The sequence below is a fragment of the Bubalus kerabau genome, chromosome 23 (genome assembly GCF_029407905.1).
Source record: "Bubalus kerabau isolate K-KA32 ecotype Philippines breed swamp buffalo chromosome 23, PCC_UOA_SB_1v2, whole genome shotgun sequence".
NCBI classification, from domain to species: domain Eukaryota; kingdom Metazoa; phylum Chordata; class Mammalia; order Artiodactyla; family Bovidae; genus Bubalus; species Bubalus kerabau.
In genome coordinates, this window is record NC_073646.1 from 3383691 (window position 1) to 3406145 (window position 22455).

Consider the following 22455-nt stretch of genomic DNA (forward strand, 5'->3'; position numbering starts at 1 on the left):
CATCATAGGCTTTTGCTTTTTCAAAAAGTATTGATTCTTTGGGCTTCTCCAGCTTCCCTGGTGGCTCAGACGGTAAAGCCCTGATAGGCTACAGTCCGTGGGGTCTCAAAGACTTGGACATGACTGAGTGACTTCACTTTTTTTTTTCTAAGAAGCTCAGTCGGTAAAGAGTCTGACTGCTATGCAGAAGACCTGGGTTTGATCCCTGGGTCAGGAAGAGCCCCTGGAGGAGGAAATGGCAACCCACTCCAGTATTTTTGCCTGGAGAATCCCATGGACAGAGGAGCCTGGCAGGCTACAGTCTATGGGGTTGCAAGAATCAAACGTGACTGAGCAATTAAGCACACATTGATTCTTAAAATATCATCTTGTGGACTTTCCTAGTAGTATAGTGGATAAGAATCCACCACCAATGCAGGGGGTACAGGTCCAATCCCTGGCCAAGGAATATTCCACATGCCAGATCAGATCAGATCAGTCGCTCAGTCGTGTCTGACTCTTTGCCACCCCATGAATCGCAGCACGCCAGGCCTCCCTGTCCATCACCAACTCCCAGAGTTCACTGAGACTCACGTCCATCGAGTCAGTGATGCCATCCAGCCATCTCATCCTCTGTCGTCCCCTTCTCCTCCTGCCTCCAATCCCTCCCAGCATCAGAGTCTTTTCCAATGAGTTAACTCTTTGCATGAGGTGGCCAAAGTATTGGAGTTTCAGCTTTAGCATCATTCCTTCCAAAGAAATCCCAGGGCTGATCTCCTTCAGAATGGACTGGTTGGATCTCCTTGCAGCCCAAGGGACTCTCGAGTCTTCTCCAACACCACAGTTCAAAAGCATCAATTCTTCGCTGCTCAGCCTTCTTCACAGTCCAACTCTCACATCCATTCGTGACCACAGGAAAAACCATAGCCTTGACTAGATGAACTTTTATTGGCAAAGTAATGTCTCTGCTTTTGAATATGCTATCTAGGTTGGTCATCACTTTCCTTCCAAGGAGTAAGCGTCTTTTAATTTCATGGCTGCAGTCACCATCTGCAGTGGTTTTGGAGCCCCCAAAAATAAAGTCAGCCACTGTTTCCACTGTTTCCCCATCTATTTCCCATGAAGTGATGGGACCGGATGCCATGATCTTCGTTTTCTGAATGTTGAGCTTTAAGCCAACTTTTTCACTCTCCACTTTCACTTTCATCAAGAGGCTTCTGAGTTCCTCTTCACTTTCTGCCATAAGGGTGGTGTCATCTGCATATCTGAGGTTATTGATATTTCTCCCGGCAATCTTGATTCCAGCTTGTGCTTCTTCCAGCCCAGCGTTTCTCATGATGTACTCTGCATATAAGTTAAATAAACAGGGTGACAATATACAGCCTTGACGTACTCCTTTTCCTATTTGGAACCAGTCTGTTGTTCCATGTCCAGTTCTAACTGTTGCTTCCTGACCTGCATACAGATTTCTCAAGAGGCAGGTCAGGTGGTCTGGTATTCCCATCTCTTTCAGAATTTTCCACAGTTTGTTGTGATCCACACAGTCAAAGGCTTTGGCATAGTCAATAAAGCAGAAATAGATGTTTTTCTGGAACTCTTGCTTTTTCCATGATCCAGAAGATGCTGGCAATTTGATCTCTGGTTCCTCTGCCTTTTCTAAAACCAGCTTGAACATCAGGAAGTTCACGGTTCACATATTGCTGAAGCCTGGCTTGGAGAATTTTGAGCATTACTTTACTAGCATGTGAGATGAGTGCAATTGTGCGGTAGTCTGAGCATTCTTTGGCATTGCCTTTCCTTGGGATTGGAATGAAAACTGACCTTTTCCAGTCCTGTGGCCACTGCTGAGTTTTCCAAATGTGCTGGCATATAGAGTGCAGCACTTTCACAGCATCATCTTTCAGGATTTGGAATAGCTCAACTGGAATTCTATCACCTCCACTAGCTTTGCTCGTAGTGATGCTTTCTAAGGCCCACTGGACTTCACATTCCAGGATATCTGGCTCTAGGTCCGTGATCACACCATCGTGATTATCTGGGTTGTGAAGATCTTTTTTGTACAGTTCTTCTGTGTATTCTTGCCATCTCTTCTTAATATCTTGTGCTTCTGTTAGGTCCATACCATTTCTGTCCTTTATTGAGCCCATCTTTGCATGAAATGTTCCTTTGGTATCTCTGATTTTCTTGAAGAGATCTCTAGTCTTTCCCATTCTGTTGTTTTCCTCTATTTCTTTGCATTGATCGCTGAGGAAGGCTTTCTTATCTCTTCTTGCTATTCTTTGGAACTCTGCATTCAGATTCTTATATCTTTCCTTTTTTCCTTTGCTTTTCGCTTCTCTTCTTTTCACAGCTATTTGTAAGGCCTCCCCAGACAGCCATTTTGCTTCTTTGCATTTCTTTTCCATAGGGATGGTCTTGATCCCTGTCTCCTGTACAATGTCACGAACCTCATTCCATAGCTCATCAGGCACTGTATCTATCAGATCTAGGCTCTTAAATCTATTTCTCACTTCCACTGTATAATCATAAGGGATTTGATTTAGGTCATACCTGAATGGTCTAGTGGTTTTCCCTACTTTCTTCAATTTAAATCTGAATTTGGTAATAAGGAGTTCATGGTCTGAGCCACAGTCAGCTCCTGGTCTTGTTTTTGCTGACTGTATACAGTTTCTCCATCTTTGGCTGCAAAGAATATAATCAATCTGATTTTGGTGTTGACCATCTGGTGATGTCCATGTGTAGAGTCTTCTCTTGTGTTGTTGGAAGAGGGTGTTTGTTATGACCAGTGCATTTTCTTGGCAAAACTCTACTAGTCTTTGCCCTGCTTCATTCCGTATTCCAAGGCCAAATTTGCCTGTTACTCCAGGTGTTTCTTGACTTCCTACTTTTGCATTCCAGTCCCCTATAATGAAAAGGACATCTTTTTTGGGTGTTAGTTCTAAAAGGTCTTGTAGGTCTTCATAGAACCGTTCAACTTCAGCTTCTTCAGCGTTACTGGTTGGGGCATAGACTTGGATTACTGTGATACTGAATGGTTTGCCTTGGAAACGAACAGAGATCATTCTGTTGTTTTTGAGATTGCATCCAAGTACTGCATTTCGGACTCTTTTGTGGACCATGATGGCTACTCCATTTCTTCTGAGGGATTCCTGCCCGCAGTAGTAGATATAATGGTCATCTGAGTTAAATTCACCCATTCCAGTCCATTTCAGTTTGCTGATTCCTAGAATGTCCACATTCACTCTTGCCATCTCTTGTTTGACCACTTCCAATTTGCCTTGATTCATGGACCTGACATTCCAGGTTCCTATGCAATATTGCTCTTTACAGCATCGGACCTTGCTTCTATTACCAGTCACATCCACAGCTGGGTATTCTTTTTGCTTTGGCTCCATCCCCTCATTCTTTCTGGAGTTATTTCTCCACTGATCTCCAGTAGCATATTGGGCACCTACTGACCTGGGGAGTTTCTCTTTCAGTATCCTATCATTTTGCCTTTTCATACTTTTTCATACTGTTCATGGGGTAGAGCAACAAAGCCCATGTGCCACGACTACTGAAGCCTGTTTGAAACCTGTGCACCGCAAGAAAGAATAGCCCAACTCTAGTGCAATTAGAGAAAGACTGCATACAGCAACAAAGACCCAGTGAAACAAAGAATAAATTAAAAGTATTTTTAAAAAGTCACTTTGGGGTCACCTCACATCAAGCAACAGTCTGAACTGGTATAAAAAATAAAGTAAAATTAGGGAAAAACAAATCATCTTGTGTTTCTCTGCCCTGAGATGTGGAACAAACCACATCATCTCTACTAGAGAACAGGATTAAGAGCAACATCTGGGTAGAGGGGCCACTAAGCACTGTCTCAGAGAGGGCAGTGGGTGCTATCCCTTCTAACCAACCTGGAAATGTTCTAATAATTTATTGTTGGTGTTTTATTTGTTTGCTTTTGGCTGTGCTGGGTCATCTTTGTTGCAAATGGGCTTTCTCTACTTGCAGCAGGCAGGGGCTACTCTCTGGTTGCGGCGTGCGGGTTTTCATTGAGGTGGAGCACTGGCTCTAGGATGTGGGCTTCGGGAGTTGTGTCCTGAGGGAGCGAACCAGAGTCCCCTCCATTGAGAGGCAAATAACCACTGGACCACCAGGGAAGACCCTAATATTGTTGTGGGTTGTTTTTTTTCCCTAATATTGTTTTAATAAAGATTTCTATATTCTGACTTCGGGCTTCCCAGGTGGTGCAGTGGTAAAGAATCGGCCTGCCAGGCAGGAGTTACAAGAGATGTGGGTTTGATCCCTCGATTGGGAAGATCACCTGGAGATGGAAATAGCAGCCCACTCCAGTATTCTTGCCTGGAAAATTCCATGGACAGAGGAGCCTGGTGGGCTACAGTCCTGTGGATTTCAAGGAATCAGACATAACTGAGCACCAGAACCAACCTGGTTCCTGGCTGCCTCTTGAACTTCATATTCCGATTTTAAATAGATCGACCATTTTTCCTTTTTTTCTTTTGACACCCATTTGTCTTTTATAACCATTCTTAACGTTACCGCAAATGCTACATGTCAAGCTTTGCTATTGAGTTGGTATCTTTTCATCTTTTCTATGGGCTTCCCTGGTGGCTCAAACAGTAAAGAATCTGCTGCAATGTAGCAGACCCGGGTTAGACCCCTGGGTCAGGAAGATCCCCTGGAGAAGAGAATGAGAACCCACTCCAATATTCTTGCCTGGAGAATCCATGGGGTCGCAAAGAGTCGGACACGACTGAGTGACTAGCACACACATGTACACGCACAGATCACTGGATGGAAATTTGCGTGGATCTTGACCCACAAAGAGCGTCTCTTAAGGACAAACCCCAAACAAGAGGCGATCCATAAGCTCTCTTCTAGGGCTGTCACAGGGAGAGGAGGGGGGGGTCGGGGCGTCGAAGTGGGGCTGCAGAGGCTAAGTGGACGCTCAGGCCAGTTGGGGGCGCCCACTGAACACGCGGTGTCTGTTCTCAGGGATAGTGGAGATGGAGCCTGTGGCACCTTGGAGCACTGTGATTGGCTGGGGCTGAGGGAGGGGCGGGAAGAAGGACTAGACAGAGAGCGCTGCTGTCTCTGATTGGCTGTCAGTGATAGCGCCTGACGCCGGCGGGAGAAACGTGTAGGTCGCCGGCGCACTGGCCTTTGATTGGCTGGAGTGTGGCAGCGCACGACTCCGATTGGCTGGGCCTCTCTCAGAGCGACGTGTGGCCACCTGCTGGAGGGACCAGGCCTCCGCGAGCCGCGCGCTGGGGGCTCTGGAGCGGCGGCTGTGGCCAAGCTGGCTGCCCGGTTTCCCCGCTCCCGCTCGCATCCGCGGCTGGCCCGCGCCCGCGTCCACTCGCGGCTGGGCCGGTCCCGCGTGTCGCTGTCCCTAACCCCGCCGCCCGCGCCGTCCCTGCCACACCCGCCGTTGCCGGGACTCCCGCCGGGCTTGAGCCCCGAGCCGCCGCCGCCGCCCTCGGCACTCGCCCTGGCGGAGCTGCCGCCGCTGCCTGCGCTCCCGCTGCGGCCCGCGCCGCCGGCTCCCTGGGGCCCAGGCGCCCACGTGGCGCTGCCGGAGCTGCCGCCCGAGGCCTGCGTGCCCGCGCCACCCGCTGCCGCGCTCGCCCTGCAGGACCTGCCGCGGCTCCCGGCGCCCGCGCCGCCGCCCGCGCACCTGCCACTGCCGCCGCTGCCAGAGGCCGCGGCCGCCGCCACTCCCGGTCCCGTGGGCGCGCGCGGCGGCCCGCCCCTCATCGCCGAGCCGCCCCCGCAGCCGCTGCCGCCGCTGCCTGCACGGCCCTCGCCCTTCAACCTGCTGGCGCCCCCCGTGCCTCGAGACTCCTCGCCACTGCCCGCCTTCCCCCCGCCGCTGCCGCCACCCCCGCCGCCCTACTTCTTCCTGTCTCCTCCCTGCTGAAGACCCGGCCCTCCCCGCCCAGGAGGGGCTGCGGGCGGGTGAGTAGGCAGCCCTACCTGGACCCAGGGACTGTGCCCCTCGCCGCCTTCACCTCGGACAGGTTCAGAAGGCGTGGGTCGGAGCACGGCCTGGGGAGCAGGGAGGGCGTGTCCGGAGCAGCTTAAGTTGGAGAAGGAAAGATCAGGCCTGAAAATAAACTCATTTGAAGATTGGAGTCATTTCTTCCATTTTTTCCTACTGCCTTACAAGAAGCCTCTGGCCTGGTCATTTGAGAATGGAACTAATTCCCTGTACTGATAAACTGGCTGGTGATCTGGGCGGGTGGGGCTGAGGAGCCCACAGCACACAGCTCGAGAAAATGAAAACAAAAAACTTGAAATACTTTTACTGCTGCTAAGTCACTTCAGTCGTGTCCGACTCTGTGCGACCCCATAGACGGCAGCCCACCAGGCTCCGACGTCCCTGGGATTCTCCAGGCAAGAACACTGGAGTGGGTTGCTAGTATGCAAAATGTCTCATTTTCTCTTGTATAATAAAAGGTTTGAATACTATCACTAAAGTTCTCTGCTCAAGTTTGTATGGCTTCTTGGAAACTCAGACATGCCTTCTAAGTCTTAAGAAGTCAAACTTTCAGCTGAAATAGATCCTAGGATCCCCTGGGCCTGGGAGCACCAGAAAACCAGTGGTGCTGATGGACAATCGATACTGGGCCTTGGAACAGGAGTGTCACATGCAAGGGCTGTGAAGTCACACCGACAGGATAGGAAAGCTCCCAGGGTGAATCATGAGAGGAAGCCCCTGTCCTCTCCCCATCCTTACCACCCCCTTCCACCCCCCTTCTCCCCAGCGTGTACAGCACAGAATAAAGTTCCCTTTGTTACTCAGGTGGCTTGGGCTCAGGTAACCAGGCAGACGCCCTATCTCAGTGGGCTCTTCTACAGCAGATCAGGAGTGGTATCAGGAAGCCAACTTGACCTCGGGGGACCTCTGAGAGCCTGGGATCCAGGAGCAAGAAAGGAAGTGGATGAGTTTCCCGAGTCTGCTGTAGCAAACCACCACAAACTGGGTGACTTAAAATAGGAGTTTATTCTCTCCTGGTTCTGGAAGCCAGAAGTCCAAAATCAGGATGTCCCCAGGCCACACTTCCTCCCAAGGGTCTAGGGTAGGATTCTTCCTTGACGTTTCTGGCAGTTCCATGTGTTCCTGGGTTTGTGACTCCATCACTCCAAACTCCGCCTCCATCTTCAGAGGACCTTCTCCCTTATATCTGTATCTCATATCTCCCCCCATCTTTTTTCTCTTATAACACTTGCCATTGAATACAGGGCCCACCCTAAGTCCAGAATGATTAAGGATTAAGTAATTAAGGATCTTGAGACATTCCAGAGCTTGGGTTGTTCAGTTGATAAGTCGTGTCTGACTTTTTGGGACCCTGGGGATCTCAGCATGCTGGGCTTCCGTGTCCTTCATCATCTCCCGGACTTTGCTCAGACTCATGTCCATTGAGTTGGTGATGCCATCCAACCATCTCATCCTCTGTTGTCCCCTTCTCCTCCTGCCTTCAATCTCTCCCAGGGCTTGGGCGCCACCCTCATCTATACAGGCAGTGTCCTCCCGCTGTGGGGCTGGCTGACCCACCTGCCATTCTCTCTTTCAGTTTCCCTAAACCATGTTTTAGGCTCTATCCTTTGCTAAACCTGAGACTTGGGTACCCTTGGAGTCCCTGAGCAGGACCCAATGGACCAAGTGTCTTGATAAAGCTCTCAGTGAGTGAAAGTCACTCAGTCGTGTCCGACTCTTTGCGAGTCGAATTTGTGAACTCTTTGTGAGGGAATTCTCCAGGCCAGAATACTGGAGTGGGTAGCCTTTCCCTTCTCCATGGAATCTTCCCAACCCAGGTCTCCTGCATTGCAGGCGGATTCTTTACCAGCTGAGCCACAAGGGAAGCCTCAGTGACGAACAAGAAAAATAGACTGACCTTCCCCTGAGCTGAATGGTGGCCAAGTCCCCATTGCTGCCAGCTCACTGCTTCCTCTCCCCTCTTTGTGTCCTATGGCCCTCCTGCCCTCTGAGCCAAGACTCAGACAGTAAACAAAGACAAGACAACGTGGGCTCCTAAAGAAGACAACATTCTCAGAGCTTCAGATGGATAACTGCTGCTGGTGGAAAGCTGACAAGTATGGCTGATAATAAAGTTAATCGTTACCCAGTCAATGGAGTCGGCACAGGTTTACAAGTGAAACTGTCATTATGCTCACACACACACACACACACACACACACACACACACAGAGTCAATACCTCCAATAAATCCTAAGATATGCAGGGCACATGGGGCCTGGGCCAGTGGCCCTAGAGTTCGGCAGGGCAGGCTTCTCCCTCTGGTTTATAGCCAGGTGATACCGAGATTAGGCAGTCGTGAATTTGCCCAGTGAGACCTGTGTGGGGTTGACACCAGGTCTAACCCAGAGTCCACTGATCTGTGGGTGGCAAGCCAACACAGCCCTTTCTGCAACAGGGACACATGCTCGCATACTAAGTCACAAAGTCGTGTCCACCTCTTTGCAACCCCACGAACTGGGCCCCGCCAGGCTCCTCCATGAGATTCTCCAGGCAAGAATACTGGAGTGGGTTACCATTTCCTCCTCCAGGGGATATTCCCAGCCCAGAGATGGACCCCGAGTGTTTTATGTCTCCTGAATTGTCAGGCAGGTTCTTTACCACTGGCACCACCTGGGAAGCCCCGCTATAGGAACGCGGACAGGGTGAAAGTGAACCCAGGTGGAGGGTGGCTTCCCGCAGAGTCAGATGCAGGGGGATGTGTTTATGGAGGCTCGGCTGGCCATGGACAGATGGCACTGCCTTTGGGAAAAGCGCACCAGGAGGCCCAGCTCACCATCGGGAAGTTCAGTGATGCTGGGCATGGAGCCTGTGGCTTTGAAGTTGGTCTGCGGTTGCACCAGGCTTGTCCTGTTTCCCACATGTTTTCTTGGCCAAGTTCCTTTGCTCTCTGAGCTTCCTTCCCTGCCTATAAAATGGGGGTGTGAGCTCAGGAGAATTATTACTGGGATGTCAATCTCTTCTGCTCCTTTTGGTTCATCAGCCGGGGGCTTTCTGCCTCTATATCGGGGCCTCAGGAAATGGGGTGACACAGCCTTTGGGGTTGTTGTGCAGCCCCCATAGCCACCTCCTGACCCCTGGTGGCTCTGGTCAGTTCCCCCTCTTTTGTCCTGTTCCCCTGTAAGGAGATCGAGATGGACTATAGGGTTGACACTGACCCCTCCCCCCTCGCCTCCATCTGAGCCCCGGTCTCTTGGGCCCACCTGAGCCTCCAGCCCCTCCGCCCTCCTGGAGAGAACAAAGGTTCGATTTGGCTCTTTCACTCCTCGGTTTCCTCCCCCCTCCTCCCCGCCCCCCACCCCCTGAATAGCAGGGAAGGTTCCCCTCCCACCTCTCTCCCAGGAGGCCGCGATTCCTGGGGACTTGGTAAATTGTCATTGAGATGGTAACTTCACAGTGGGGGTGCTGGTCTCTCCCCAACAATGGCCTTCCAACCCGAGTCCCTGCCCCTCTGTAGACCCCAACTTTAACCCTTCAGTTCCCAGATCCTACTGAATCAAGGCTGACCAGAAAACCCTAGAGAGGGCCCGGGGCCTCCTAGCTGCGGCCTGAGGAGGGCTGAGGGCTGAGGGTGGGCGGCACATTCCAGCCCCAGTGCCCTAGGGCTCTGTCCTCCCCCCTCCTTTTTCTCTGACGAATGTCCCCACGTTGACTCCCCCTCTGAGCTGTGGGAGTAGGTGCCTTATCAGGAGGGAGAGGAGCGGAGATGTGCAGCAGGTGTGGCTGGGATTGGTCTCTGGGGGCAACAGTGAGAGGGGGCATCTTCATCTCCTGAGCGCCCACCTTCCACAAGGCTGCATGAGGGGCAGTGCAGAGGGTAGGTGATGGGATCTAGGAAACCTAGGGGCCGCTTAGTGCCATCTCTAGGCACAAGCTTACCTGGTGTGTCCAGTGCCGCCACTAGGCCCTGTCGCCTAGGTGGGGCAGGCGGGCGGGCAGGGGAGAGCTGCCAGTGGACTTGGTGGGCCTTGAAAGCAAGGCGTCCCTGATGCTTCTTCCCCGGGCTTCCCGGTGACTTAGACAGGAAAGAATCTCCCTGCAATGCAGGAGACCCAGGTTCGATCCCTGGGTGGGGAAGATCCCCTGGAGGACGAAATGGCAACCCACTCCAGTATTCTTGCCTGGAGAATCCCACGGACAGAGGAGCCTGGAGGGCTACAGACCATGGGGTCGCACAGAGTCAGACACGACTGAACGACTAACACAGTAAAGCCAGGCCTGACTGCAGGCTGACCCACTGTCCCCGTCCCCCGCACCCTGATGCAGAACTCTGCTCAAACTAGTAATTACCAGGCAAATCAAGATGAGCTGGTGGCCTTATACTCTGGGCCAGAAGCAGACTGTCTCCAGGCCTGGAGAGAGAAAAGGCCCCAGGCTGGGGCTGTCCAGGATGGGAGGCCTTTTGTATGCGCGGGTCGGTGGGCCCTCCTGAGAAAACAGGGCTGGCTGCCGCCTGACACCTACCCAAACCTGTGTGACTGGATTCCTGGCAGCCCTGGAGGGAGCCCACTGAAGGCTTGCCTCTATTTGCCCTTCTTCTTTCTCCACATCCCCCCTTCCCCGATGAAATGTGAGTCCTCAGGGGCCTGGACGAGCTGGACAACCCACCCTTGCTTCCCCCTGCTCATCCCAGCCATCAGGGAGCTCTGGTCATTTCCCAGCCTTTGCATCAGCACCCTCCTCCCCACTCTCAGGCCAGGGCAACCAGGTTGGCCAACACTCTGTTCCTCTCTGGGCAAGGTCTCTGCCCCTCTCTGGGGAGGCTCCCCAGCCACTGGAGTCCACCTGTCAGACCCTCTGATTGGCACTGGCCTCAGTCTCTCCGCCTGCAATGTGGGAGGCCTGGGTTCGATCCCTGGGTTGGGAAGATCCCCTGGAGAAGGGAACGGCTATCCACTTCAGTATTCTGGCCTGGAGAATTCCATGGACTGTATAGTCCATGGGGCCTCAAAGAGTTGGACAGGACTAAGTGACTTTCACTCACTCAGTCTCTTCATTTAAGGGGGAAGGATTCTCCTGCTTTTCTGGGGGTGCCTATCCCTTTACAGATCTGATCAAGATATAAACTTCTTTTCCAAAGAATTGCTGAAAGCCGTTCCCAGAGCATTGCAGCCACTTGAAGTTAGAATTCTTTGTAAATGCAGCCCCACCGGGTGGATGAGGAGGACAAGTGGATGACCTCCCCTCAGGGTCCCAAGCGGAGCAGAGCAGCAACTAGGTGTTCATGGAGGGGGCGGTGCCCTCCCATCCCTGCCCCCATAGGCCAGATGAGCTCCAGCTTCCTCAGGGGGAGTGGGGGGAGAGGAGAGGCTCTCCCCCTGGAGTCCTCCCCATCACCCTGGAGATAGGAATTTTTATCAGCCCCCAACTCCCTTTTCACACAATAAAGCTCAGTGCTTAGCACCCAGGGAGGGGCTTGAAGGAGCTTATGCCTCCCCCCAAAATGAGGGGCTGCTGTTTGTGGGTCCTGTGAGGTTTCTCAAAGGGGTCTTTGACCCAGGGAGGCTTGACCTTCTGTGAATTTGCTCCTGGCTGGGGACTTGGGTAGGTTGGAGGGGGAGCGGGAAGGATTTGAGCCATGGTCTGTGTGACCCCCAGGCTGGGCTGTTCCCACAAGGGGAGTCCTGGGCTCTGATGGGGTCTTCAGGAAGGGGTGTGCGTCCTGAGTTCTGCGAGGCAGGGCTCAGGGACTCCCAAGTCACCTGGGCCTCACCCACCTCGCCCTCCCCTGCGGTGTCTCCCCAAACAGAGCTGGGCGCTGGGCTGTCCCCCCACCAGGGCTCACCCCCTTCTACTCTCCCCCTTCCCCCACAGTCACAAGAAGCTCTTTATCCCCCGGCCCCACGACACCCTCAGCCACTCAGCTCAGCCCCCAGTGAAAGCAACAGGAGGGGGAAGGCACACCTGAGCTGAAGTCAAGGTGGTGGGGGGGTGGTTTTCTAGGCCGTTGCCTGGGCGATGCCACCTGAGCTGGGCGCCAGGCACCTGTCGCCAGGGGAACAATGCGGGCGGGGCCCTCTCCCTCGGGAGCCGCCAGAGCCACTAGGCTGAGACGGGAGATGGATCAGATTCTAGAGAGTGCTGGGTGGGTGGGCTGGGGGGACAGGGGTGTGTGATACTGGGGAAGCTGGTGTGTCTGCAATACGAAACAGAAACAAAATGGGGAGGGGGAGAGCAAAGACAGCGGGGGGGCCGGGTTTCAGGAGGCTCAGCATGGTGCCCAAGGGGTCCTCCCACTTTCAGCCTGAGCCAGGGCCAGTCCTGTCTCCTCCTCATTCCTTTGTCCCTGCGTCCCCACAGGCGTGGAGGTTCTTTCCTCCCCGGTTCGTTCCCGGTCACCAATCCCCCCGCGACTCTGAGCCCCCCCACCCCCAGCCCTGCCTCCTCCCATCACTCCGGCTCCTCCCCCGCCTCGGCCTTAAAACCCCTCTTCTGCAGCCAGGAGTCCCCAGGTGGCACCGCCGAGTGAGCTGCTCAGCCCTAGAACCTGCACCAAGCCCCGGCAAGGGACGCGGCTCTGCTTGGCTCTCCTCTGCCGGCAGGTGGGTCGGGAGGGTCTGTGCAAGCTGGTTAGTCAGACGGCGGCGGCGGGACCGACTGAAGGGCACCTGAGGGGCGACGGAACCCGCTTGGGAACGGCAGCCACTCAGCTGAGCGAGACCGAGGGTGGATTTGTTGCTGGGGGTTCAGAGACACATCTGTGAAGGGCACAGAGCAAGGAGGTGCCCGTAAGAGGCTCTCGGATGTGGTGAGCGCTGTCTGGGTCAGAGGACACTGACGCGCCCTTGCTGGGCACGGAGACCCCCCACCTGCGTTCCCACAGGTGTGGAACATCGGACCCACTCCTCTGATCAACCGGGCCGCTTAGAGTGGGGAAGACCCGACTGAGGGAGGGGACAGATGGCTTCCACTGGCCTTGAACTCCTGGGTATGACCCTGGCTGTGCTGGGCTGGCTGGGGACCCTGGTGTCCTGCGCCCTGCCCCTGTGGAAGGTGACTGCCTTCATCGGCAACAGCATCGTGGTGGCCCAGGTGGTGTGGGAGGGGCTGTGGATGTCCTGCGTGGTGCAGAGCACGGGCCAGATGCAGTGCAAGGTGTACGACTCGCTGCTGGCGCTGCCGCAGGACCTGCAGGCCGCCCGGGCCCTCTGCGTCATCGCCCTCCTGCTGGCCCTGCTCGGAGTGCTCGTGGCCATCACGGGCGCCCAGTGCACCACCTGCGTGGAGGACGAAGGAGCCAAGGCCCGCATCGTGCTCACCGCGGGAGTCCTCCTCCTCCTTGCGGGCATCCTGGTGCTCATCCCGGTGTGCTGGACGGCCCACGCCATCATCCAGGACTTCTACAACCCCCTGGTGGCAGAGGCCCTCAAGCGGGAGCTGGGAGCCTCCCTCTACCTGGGCTGGGCCGCGTCCGCCCTTCTTCTGCTGGGAGGGGGGCTACTGTGTTGCACGTGCCCCCCGCCTCAGATCGAGCGGCCCCGGGGACCGAGGCTGGGCTACTCTATCCCCTCCCGCTCGGGGGCATCTGGGCTGGACAAGAGGGACTACGTGTGAGGCAAATGTCCCAGGAAGCCTGCTGCTGGAAACCTTGACCTTGTGCTGGCTGCCCCGCTCTCAACCTTGCCTTCCACTCTCACCCCTCTGCCAGGTGGAACCCACTTTCCAGAGGCAGGAGCAGGCCTGGCTGCAGAGCTAGTCTCAGCACCTGGCCCTAGTGAGCCTAGACCCTCCTCCGTGGAGGCCCCACCTGCAACCTGGCCGGTGCTCCTGCTTCTTTCTTCTTCTGTCCTGGATTCAGGCTGGTCCTCCTCTTCCCGAGTCCTCCCTTGCTCCCAGAACCTGGGCTTCACCCAAAGAGCAGTAGCTCCTTATGCCTTCTCTGGCCTGGAGTTGGCCCTCTCTGCCTGGCCACTACTGGGATCCAGAGCAGCTGCTCTCCTCCAGGCCCCGAGACCCTGCCCATCACCTTCCCCCCTCACCCCACCTTCAAGTAGGGAATAAACAGAGCATTTGTAACTCAGAATAAACAGAGTATTTGTGGTTGGGCTGGGAAGACCTGATGGCCTCCCGTGGGTTTGTCAGTCAAGGCCTGCTCCAGGTCATGCCCAGGCGGTGACCTCACTCAGGCCATGCAAGTCACGGGGCAGGGGACGGAACACGGGAGGTGTTACAGTCATGCCCACCTCCTCCTGCCAGTCTGGCATTCAGCAACCTCCCCAGCAACACCAAAGGTAAGTAATCAAACAAAACATGCTTTATTTAGTAACAACTGGTGAGTGTGGGCAGGATATGGGAAGTGCACAGGGGCTGGAATAGGAAGGTCAGGGGTCAGCACAAGGGGAACATGACTCAGGATGCAGGAGCCAGAGGTCAGAAGACTTGGAGACTGGTGGGTCTTTGGTAACTTATCACCTGCTCTTCTGGAGGCTACATGAGGCTGGAGAGCCCCTGGGGGTTCCAGAGGCTTGACCAGCAAGGAAAGGCTTGTCCTATGGAGGCCCTGCCCCCAGCACCAGCAGGGGACAGCATGGTATCCTTCACATGGGGACCACAGTTCCAGGTTGGTCTCTAAGAGAGGGTTGTCCAGGGTGGAGAACAATCCAGAAACTGAAGCATCACCTTTTTGGCTCCATCTTCCAAAGTGAGGAACACCAATAGCAGACCCCAGGTAGGTTATCAAGTGGAGTAACCACTGCCCCCCGCCCCCAGTAAGAAGCCAAAACAACCCCAAAGCTGTCATGGATCACCATCTCCATGACTCCAGTGCAGTGGGTTAGACTCCACTGTCAAAGGAGCCCCCACTCCCCTACCCAAATTAGACGTAATTCTTAGTGGGGTATTCGGAGGGACCCCGAGAGGCGGTATGTGGGGCTGATACTGAGTATCGGGCCATATAATGGCTGGAGCTCCGGGAGCCCCCAGAGGGGCAGGTGCAGCATAGTAGCCCCCCACCCAGCAACAAAAGGCCGGAAGCCGCCCAGCCCAGGTAGAGGGAAGCTCCCAGCTCCCGCTTTTGGGCCTCGACCACCAGAGGGTTGTAGAAGTCCTGGATGATGGTGTGGGCGGTCCAGCACACAGGGATCAGGGTCAGGACCCCCGAGATGACAAAGATGATCCCAGAGGTGAGCACCAGGCGGGCCTTGGAGTCCTTGTCCTCCACGCAGGTGGTGCACTTGGCTCCAGCAAGGTAGACCAGCAGGCCAAGCAGGGCCACGAGGAGAGTGATGACGCAGAGGGCCCGGGCAGCCTGCAGGTCCTGCGGCAGCGCCAGCAACGAGTCGTACACCTTGCACTGCATCTGGCCCGTGCTCTGCACCACGCAGGACATCCACAGCCCCTCCCACACCACCTGGGCCACCACGATGCTGTTGCCGATGAAGGCGGTCACCTTCCACAGGGGCAGGGTGCAGGACACCAGGGCATTCACCCAGCCAAACAGAGTCAGGATGATCCCCAGGATTTGCAGACCAGCGGAAGCCATGGCGAGGCTGGGGCTGAGATGCTGCGCTGGGGGACAAAAGTAGAGTAAGGTTAAGACCAGCTGGCTCAGCCCCTCATTCTCAATGAACGCTAGGTCCCTTGCCACATGCCATAGCCACCACATAGGACACCAAGAGTATGAACCCTGGAAGTCAGTATGAACCCTGTACATGGGCAAGGCACGCTCCAAGCCTTATTTTCTCAAGGGCAAATGAGTATTTAATGCTTCAGCATTAATTTTTCTCCCTAGGAAATGGTAGCCCACTCCAGTATTCTTGCCTGGAGAATCCCATGGACAGAGGAGCCTGATAGGCTCCAGTCCATGGGGTCGCAAAGAGTCGGACAGGCAAAGAGTTGAACACAACTGAGCGACTTCACTTTCACTTTCTTTTCATGCAAATGCTGGGGTTCCATTGTGGCTCAAACAGTAAAGAATCCACCTGCAATGCAGGAGATCTGGGTTTGATCCCTAGGTTGGGAAGATCCCCTGGAGAAGGAAATGGCAACCCATTCCAGCATTCTTGCCTGGAGAATTCCATGGACAGAGGAGCCTGGTGAGCTACAGTCTGCAGGGTTGCAAAGACATGACTGAACTACTAACATACACACACACATGTAAAGGTTAGCCCATGGCCCTTTGGGTACAAAGGGATAAAAGGGATGAAACAACAGAATGCAATTTTTCAGTAGTTTCCACAGGGCAAATGGGTGGTGGGTTGGCTCTAGCCATGAATTCCAGGCTTAAAACTTAGTTTTAACACCAAGAACAGATCCAAGTTTCCTCTTAGCATCCAACATAAGTGTCCAAACCCTTCACCCCAACTTGGATCCATGCCCCAAAACAGGTGGCTGCTAGTTTGATTTTAAGATACAGTGTGGATGGTGGCCAGACAGTCCTGGCCTTGCTCACCACTGCCTGGTTCAAACCAGCTCCACCCATTCAAAACCTGGATGGGGCAGGAGAGGTGGAGAAGAAACACAACAAAACAATAACACCAGCCCTTCCCACCCAAAGTACTTCCTTTCCCAAGGTCCCCAGCTGCCTCCTGGAGTCCTGCCCTCTGCCCTGCCTGGGGCCTACACAACAGACTCCCAAGGTTGGTAACATTTTCTTGTGTATTCTTGCCCCAAATGCCATCCTCTTAGGGCCCAATTTCCCCTAAAAGAAGCTGCCACCTTTGGAGTCTGTCCAGTGAACCAGCTCTTCTGGGGCAACTCTGGCCCCCTCACATCCTGATTTGTCTCGGAGGTCGTTTGGTGGGCGATCAGTTCCTTTCAGGGTCCCCCTATGATCCTCCATTGCACAAAGTTCCCGCGCAGGGCTGGGACCTAAACTTAGCACCAGCCCCAGCGGGTGGCCAGAGGACAGACTCTCCATTCCTTTGCACCCCGCCCATAACCCGGGAGAACTCATGACCTCAGGGGAGATCGGACGGGGCGGGCCGTACCGCGCCAATCCCAAACCCAGGGTCAGCCCTCCAGGCCTCTCCTCCCGGGTTAGGGTGGGGGCCACGCTAGCCTAGGCACCCGGTACCTCCCTCTTACAAGCGCGCCCCTGCTCTCGGCCCCTTCCCTTTCCACGCGCTACGGCCTCGGCTCATCCGAGGGCGTCCCCTCCCGCTCTCGATCCCTATTTCCCCTGAGTCTGGCTCGAAGGAGGGTGTCCTCAGCCCCCCGCCGTGGAAGCCGCGCACCCTGGAGAGGCCTAAGGGCGGCGCTCGCCGCGGGGTCCGCTCGTACAGGTGAGGGGCAGAAGGGCCTGGCCCTAGAGAGCAGCGCAGGTGGGGGAGGGGCTCCCGGGTTTCGGTGCCTTTGTCCTGGGCAGGGGGAGGGGCGCTTAACCCTTCCGCCGAAGGACCCCTTCAGGGCCCCGGTTCGGGTGCAGGCGTCCCCCCGCCCCCAGGAGCTCGCGGTCAAATCAGCTCAGGTTCGTCTCATGCACCGCAACCCAACTCTGCCACGACCCATGCGCCCCGCAATCCCCGGTGTCTACCCCTTCCCCCACGACAGGCGCACCTGCCCAGGCTCACCTGAGAAGGAGTCCACAAAGACTCTGAGTAGCCGGCAGAATGTGGAGATGGGGGCGGAGGCGGGGGTCTTTAAAGAGGCAGTGACGTCACCGGACCACCGCCCTGGGGAGGGGCAGAGACCCTTGTCCGACTTGCGGCGAATCCCAACCTGGTCAGTAAGGGGCGCTCGAGCCTGCAGCCTCTGCTCGCACACCTCTGGCCCGGGCCCCTGGTAGCAGCCGGCTGCAGTTCTGCCCGCTGGGAAGGCGCGCGGTGCGGGGCCGAACAGAGCTCGGGTCTGGACTCCGGAACTCACCTAACCTTCCCGAGCCTAATTTCACTCCAAAAAAGGGAGACAGCATTTTACCAGTCAATCCTAAAAGAAACCAATCCTGAATATTCATTGGAAGGACTGATGCTGAAGCTGAAGCTCCAATATTTTGGCCACCGGATGCGAAGAGTGAAGTGAAGTGAAAGTCGCGGCTGACTCTTTGCGAGTCCACGGGCTATACAGTCCATGGTCTACCCGCACTGGGGCTGGATTCCTTACCAGCTGAGCCACAAGGGAAGCCCAAGAATACTGGAGTGGGTAGCTATCACTTCTCCAGGGGACTTTCCCGACCCAGGAATCGAACCGGGGTCTCCTGCATTGCAGGCTATCAGGGAAGCCCTGATGTGAAGAGCGGACTCATTGGAAAAGACCCTGATGCTGGGAAAGATTGAAAGCAGGAGGAGAAGGGGACGACAGAGGATGAGATGGTTGGATGGCATCACCGACTCGATGGACATGAGTTTGAGCAAACTCAGGGAGAGAGTGAAGGACAGGGAGGTCTGGCGTGCTGCATGCAGTCCATGGGGTCGCAAACAGTCGGACACCACTGAGCAACTGAACAGCAAACATCAACAAATGTCCCAAGGTAGAAATGAAACGACACAGTAGTATTATTTTTGTTATATTATTATACCCTCGGGGCCCTTAAGAAAGCTGCAGTTATTTCTGAGATGGGTTGTTTCGTGTCAGACCCGCTCCCTCGCCCAACACACACCTTCCGGGCTTCAGCCACCGAGAAGGCAAGGCCACATCTGCCTCTCTTTGGCATTCTGGCCGCTCCGGCACAGAGGAGGCGTTTGTTGAGCGAATGCCTAAACTTAGCGGGCGGGGCAGGGCGGGATGGGGCGTCTAGGGGCGGATCGTGGGGGCGGGGCCAATAAGAGGGGTCCGCCCCGGAAGGCGGGGGCGGGGGCGGGGCCGCCGCTGTGTGCCCCGGTCCACGGGTGGCGAGCGCAGACGGCAGTGGCTGCCAGACGAGCACCATGGCTCCCTGCCCGCTACGCCCGCTGCTGCGGCTCCTCGTGCTGGGGCTCGGGCTGGCGCTGCTGCGCGCCGCCGCCGGGGAGCGAGTGCCAGGTATGCCTGTTCACGGCCGGGCGGGAGGGCGTGGGAGCGGGGGGAGTCCCCGGGCCGGGATCCGGGAGCCGGCACCAGGAGCCTAGAGGCGAGTCAGAACCGGGGGACCAGGCGGACACGGGGATCCGGGATCAGACAGTCCTCAGACACGGCATCCCCTGATCAGGAGAGGTCCCATCCCTCTCCCAGCTTCTTCCGTAGTCCGGGCCTCAGTTTCCCGCCTGTCCGAAGTGGGGGGCGGGGTGTTTCTGTCCTGAGAGTCTGGACTCGGAAGTGGAGAAAGTTTGAGAGAGGGATGTCTCGTCTGGTAAGGCGGCACGCCCCCAACCTGATCAATACCGGGTCTGCCCACCCCGCCTTAACCGAAGAGTGGGGGGCTGTTGAGGGACACAGACCTCCGTGCCCCCTATACCATGTGGGGTGCCCCCTTCTATCCGGTGACTTCAGTGCCCAGCTATGCGGGGGGAGGGACCGGGGTCGGGCCCGGTGCCCGGGAATGAGTCACCCGCCTGCAGCGGGGTGGGGGGGCCGGTTATGGGGACCTGACTGCCCCCCCCCAAAGCGTTCCGCACTATGCCCCCTGCTCCCCTGCGCTGCCGTGTCCCGGTCGGGCCGTGCGGTCACCTGTGAGGAATGCGGAGGGCGACGGTGACTCACGTTATTCGAGCCGGGCCGACCCTGACCTCAGCCCCCAAAATAGCCGCGCCCCGCCCCCAGCCTCTGACCCGCGGCCCCCTCCCCAGGCACCACCCCCTGCTCTCGCGGCACCTCCTGGAGCGCGGACCTAGACAAGTGCATGGACTGTGCCTCGTGCCGGGCGAGACCGCACAGCGACTTCTGCCTGGGCTGTGAGTGGGGGCGGGGCCGGGGCAAGCGGACCCCAGGCTAGGGGAGAGGCTTGCGGGGTGGAGGGGGGGAGCAAGGGACTTGAGATCTGGGAAATTAATCGGGGTGGGGGGTGGAGGCTGGAGTGAGGAAGGGGCTCTCGCCGGGGTAGGGACCTGGGGGAGGGAAGCCTGGAGGTTCCTATCTAGGGGGTGGGGCTGGGCTGAGAAGAGCGAGGTCTGACTTGAAGTCCCGCCCCCAGGCACTGCGGCCCCTCCAGCCCCCTTCAGGTTGCTGTGGCCCATCCTGGGGGGCGCCCTGGGCCTGGCCCTCGTGCTGGGGCTGCTTTCTGGCTTCCTGGTTTGGAGACGGTGCCGCAGGAGAGAGAAGTTTACCAGTAAGTATGTCCCCGCCCGCCCACTGGCCCCCCATCATTCCTCAACATCTTCCCCACTCCTGACACCCCTCTTCTTATTTTGCAGCCCCCATCGAGGAGACCGGTGGGGAGAGCTGTCCTGGCGTGGCCCTGATCCAGTGACAGGGCGCGCCCCCTGCCAGCAGGAGGCTGTGCCCGCTCATCATTCATTCATTCATTCTGGAGCCAGCCCCAGCCTCCCAGACACAGCCAGAGCCAGGCTGCTCCAACCACAGGGGTGTGGAGGGATGGGGGACAGTGAATCACTTCTCTAAGGTCTGGGCCCAAGCTTCCGAAGGGCCTTCCAAGGTGTCTGACCGCCCTGTCTCTGGCTCCAGAATAGAAAAGGAGACCCTGGCTGGCTCATGCCAGACAGCTGACGCTAAGGAACCGCAGCATTTGCACAAGGGTCCCCACCCCCACCCCCACCATGGCCTGGGGGCCAGGCTGACCTGAGGGACCGACACAACACCAGGTCCCACCCACTCAGATGTACTGAAATTCCACCACTTGGGATCTCAGCCTGGGGGGGTTAGGGACCTGTTCCTAACACTAGAGGGCTGGCCCTCTAATGGGGCTGGCCCTAAGACACTGCCCCCTCGGACCCCCTAACACAGGGGAAGATATTTATTTGGGGAGAAAATGTGGAGGGGGAGAGAATTTATTAATAAAAGAATCTTTAACTTTAAATGGTTTGGAGAGTGGCATGATCCCAGCCTGACTTCCCAGAGCTGGAGGGGAGGAGTGAGTCACCGCGGGGGTGGGGGCGAGGCTCTGACTCACCCATTCTCAATGCCTGAGCCCAGCCTGCCAGGACCTGGCCGGCCGCGACCGTTTTCCAGGGAAGTGCTTGAGGAGAAATCCGGCATCCAGCACCCCTCCCCGCCCTCCGTTCCCCAAAGAGCCTGGGTTCCAGATTGAAGCTTTCATTCACTCAGCAATCTTTATTCAATTCTCAGCGGGGAAGGGATGGCCTCCTTTCCCATGTTCCTGCCCCTTCCACCTCAGGGCTCTGTGTCCTCTGTTGAGGGGAGGTCCTGTGCCCAGAGGCCTGGTCTGGAGGAAAAGCAGGGCAGCTGGTCCCTTCATGGGAGTGCTGCTCTCCCTTGTTCAGGGGAAGAAGTGGGGGGGGCCAGGGGCACTGCTCCCCAGATCTCAGAGCTCCATCATGTCCCCAGCTGGGGATGCAGGGTAGTGGGGGGTGGGAGTGTCCCCCAGCCTCAGCAGCCGGAGAGCCTCAGGGATCAGGTTCCCAGGGTAGCGCCAGAGAAGCAGCTCAGAGCAAGGGCTTCTGGAAGAGGAAATAACAGGGCACAGGGGCAGAGGCTGGCCTGGCAGAGCCACGCCCCACCTGGTCGAGGTCCCCAGGGGCTCCTGGACTGCTGGCACCTTCCAAGGAGCCAAGTAGGGAAACAACAGAGGTTGGCGAGAAGCTAAAAATAGCAGTGTGAGGCAGAGCCTGGAAATGGGCTCCCAGGACTGGGTATGATCCCCTGGAAGGCCCAGCTGGCGGACTGTGGATGGTGCCTACCTGAGTGGGGGCAGAGCTGGGGGGAATGCCCTGGGGGGGCTGCAGTAAGGGTGGTCATTGTGCAGGCTGAGTCGAGAGAAGTGGGTGGCCATGTTCTCCTCGGACAGGAACTGCTTGCGCAGGGGCTCCCTGGGGAGAGACGGGGAGGCAGGAAGGCTGGGATTCAGAGGAGAGGTAGCCTGATGGGGACCTGAGGTGACGGAGGACTTGATGGGAGTCCCTCCCTGCCCCCAAACTCACTGCTCCTCCTCCAGGCGCCGCTTGGTGCTCATGGGCACAGCTCCTCGGAGAGGGGAGCTGGGAAGAAAAGAGAGCTAGGAGCACCCCACCCTCTTGGCGCCATCCCCAGGATCTGCCCGCCTGAGCCTGCAGCGTCAGCCAGCAGCCCCCCGGCCCATGCCTGTCGCTGACGTCTAAGTCACCCTCTCTCCCAGACCATCCAGGAGCCTGCCTCGGAGGTCTCCAACCTTGTCTCAGCTTATGCCCAAGCCCTGCCAATTAGCCCCACCGCGTGTCATCCTGCAGACCTGCTCGAGGCCCCAGCCAAAACTCCTGGGACCCTGGGCCGGGCCCACCCAGGGCCCCCCACACCCACACACACCTCGCGTCCAGGCCTCCAGAAGCCCCCGAGGCGGCCCGCGGGTCGCGCTGGGCCCGACCCTGGGGGCCTCGCTCCAGGGGTTGCTGCAGGATCATTGGGGTTCGGGGTCCTGCGGGCAGAGGGGTGGGATCCAGGCGGCAGGGGCGGAGCCTTTGAGG

At 56.7% G+C, this 22455-nt stretch overlaps 4 protein-coding genes across 6 annotated transcripts; 2 read left to right on the forward strand and 2 right to left on the reverse strand.

Moving 5' to 3' along the window:
• The first annotated feature begins 12928 nt into the window (after positions 1 to 12928).
• CLDN9 (claudin 9) lies at positions 12929 to 13582 on the forward strand. Its single transcript, XM_055562249.1, has one exon. It carries the CDS (start codon positions 12929 to 12931, stop codon positions 13580 to 13582), a length of 654 nt encoding a protein of 217 aa, XP_055418224.1.
• Positions 13583 to 14262: 680 nt separating this feature from the next.
• Positions 14263 to 17580, reverse strand: CLDN6 (claudin 6). The gene is made up of 2 exons (XM_055562292.1): positions 17539 to 17580; positions 14263 to 15535 (listed from the first exon to the last, which is right to left on the reverse strand). The coding sequence occupies exon 2, from the start codon at positions 15507 to 15509 to the stop codon at positions 14844 to 14846; it is 666 nt and encodes a 221-aa protein (XP_055418267.1). The 5' UTR covers positions 15510 to 15535; positions 17539 to 17580; the 3' UTR covers positions 14263 to 14843.
• A 1190-nt stretch (positions 17581 to 18770) lies between these two features.
• On the forward strand, positions 18771 to 20855 carry TNFRSF12A (TNF receptor superfamily member 12A). The gene is made up of 4 exons (XM_055562301.1): positions 18771 to 18925; positions 19669 to 19773; positions 20013 to 20147; positions 20233 to 20855. The coding sequence occupies exons 1-4, from the start codon at positions 18832 to 18834 to the stop codon at positions 20286 to 20288; spliced, it is 390 nt and encodes a 129-aa protein (XP_055418276.1). The 5' UTR covers positions 18771 to 18831; the 3' UTR covers positions 20289 to 20855.
• Positions 20856 to 21089: 234 nt separating this feature from the next.
• HCFC1R1 (host cell factor C1 regulator 1) lies at positions 21090 to 22430 on the reverse strand. Of its 3 annotated transcripts, none has more exons than XM_055562298.1 (4): positions 22298 to 22428; positions 21937 to 21993; positions 21697 to 21825; positions 21090 to 21456 (listed from the first exon to the last, which is right to left on the reverse strand). In XM_055562298.1, exons 1-4 carry the CDS (start codon positions 22390 to 22392, stop codon positions 21321 to 21323), a joined length of 417 nt encoding a protein of 138 aa, XP_055418273.1. In that variant the 5' UTR covers positions 22393 to 22428; the 3' UTR covers positions 21090 to 21320. The 3 variants fall into 3 exon arrangements, with proteins under 3 accessions (XP_055418273.1, XP_055418272.1, XP_055418274.1); XM_055562297.1 differs by having other exon boundaries at positions 21697 to 21852; XM_055562299.1 differs by lacking the exon at positions 21937 to 21993 and having other exon boundaries at positions 22298 to 22430.
• Between the last annotated feature and the right edge of the window lie 25 nt (positions 22431 to 22455).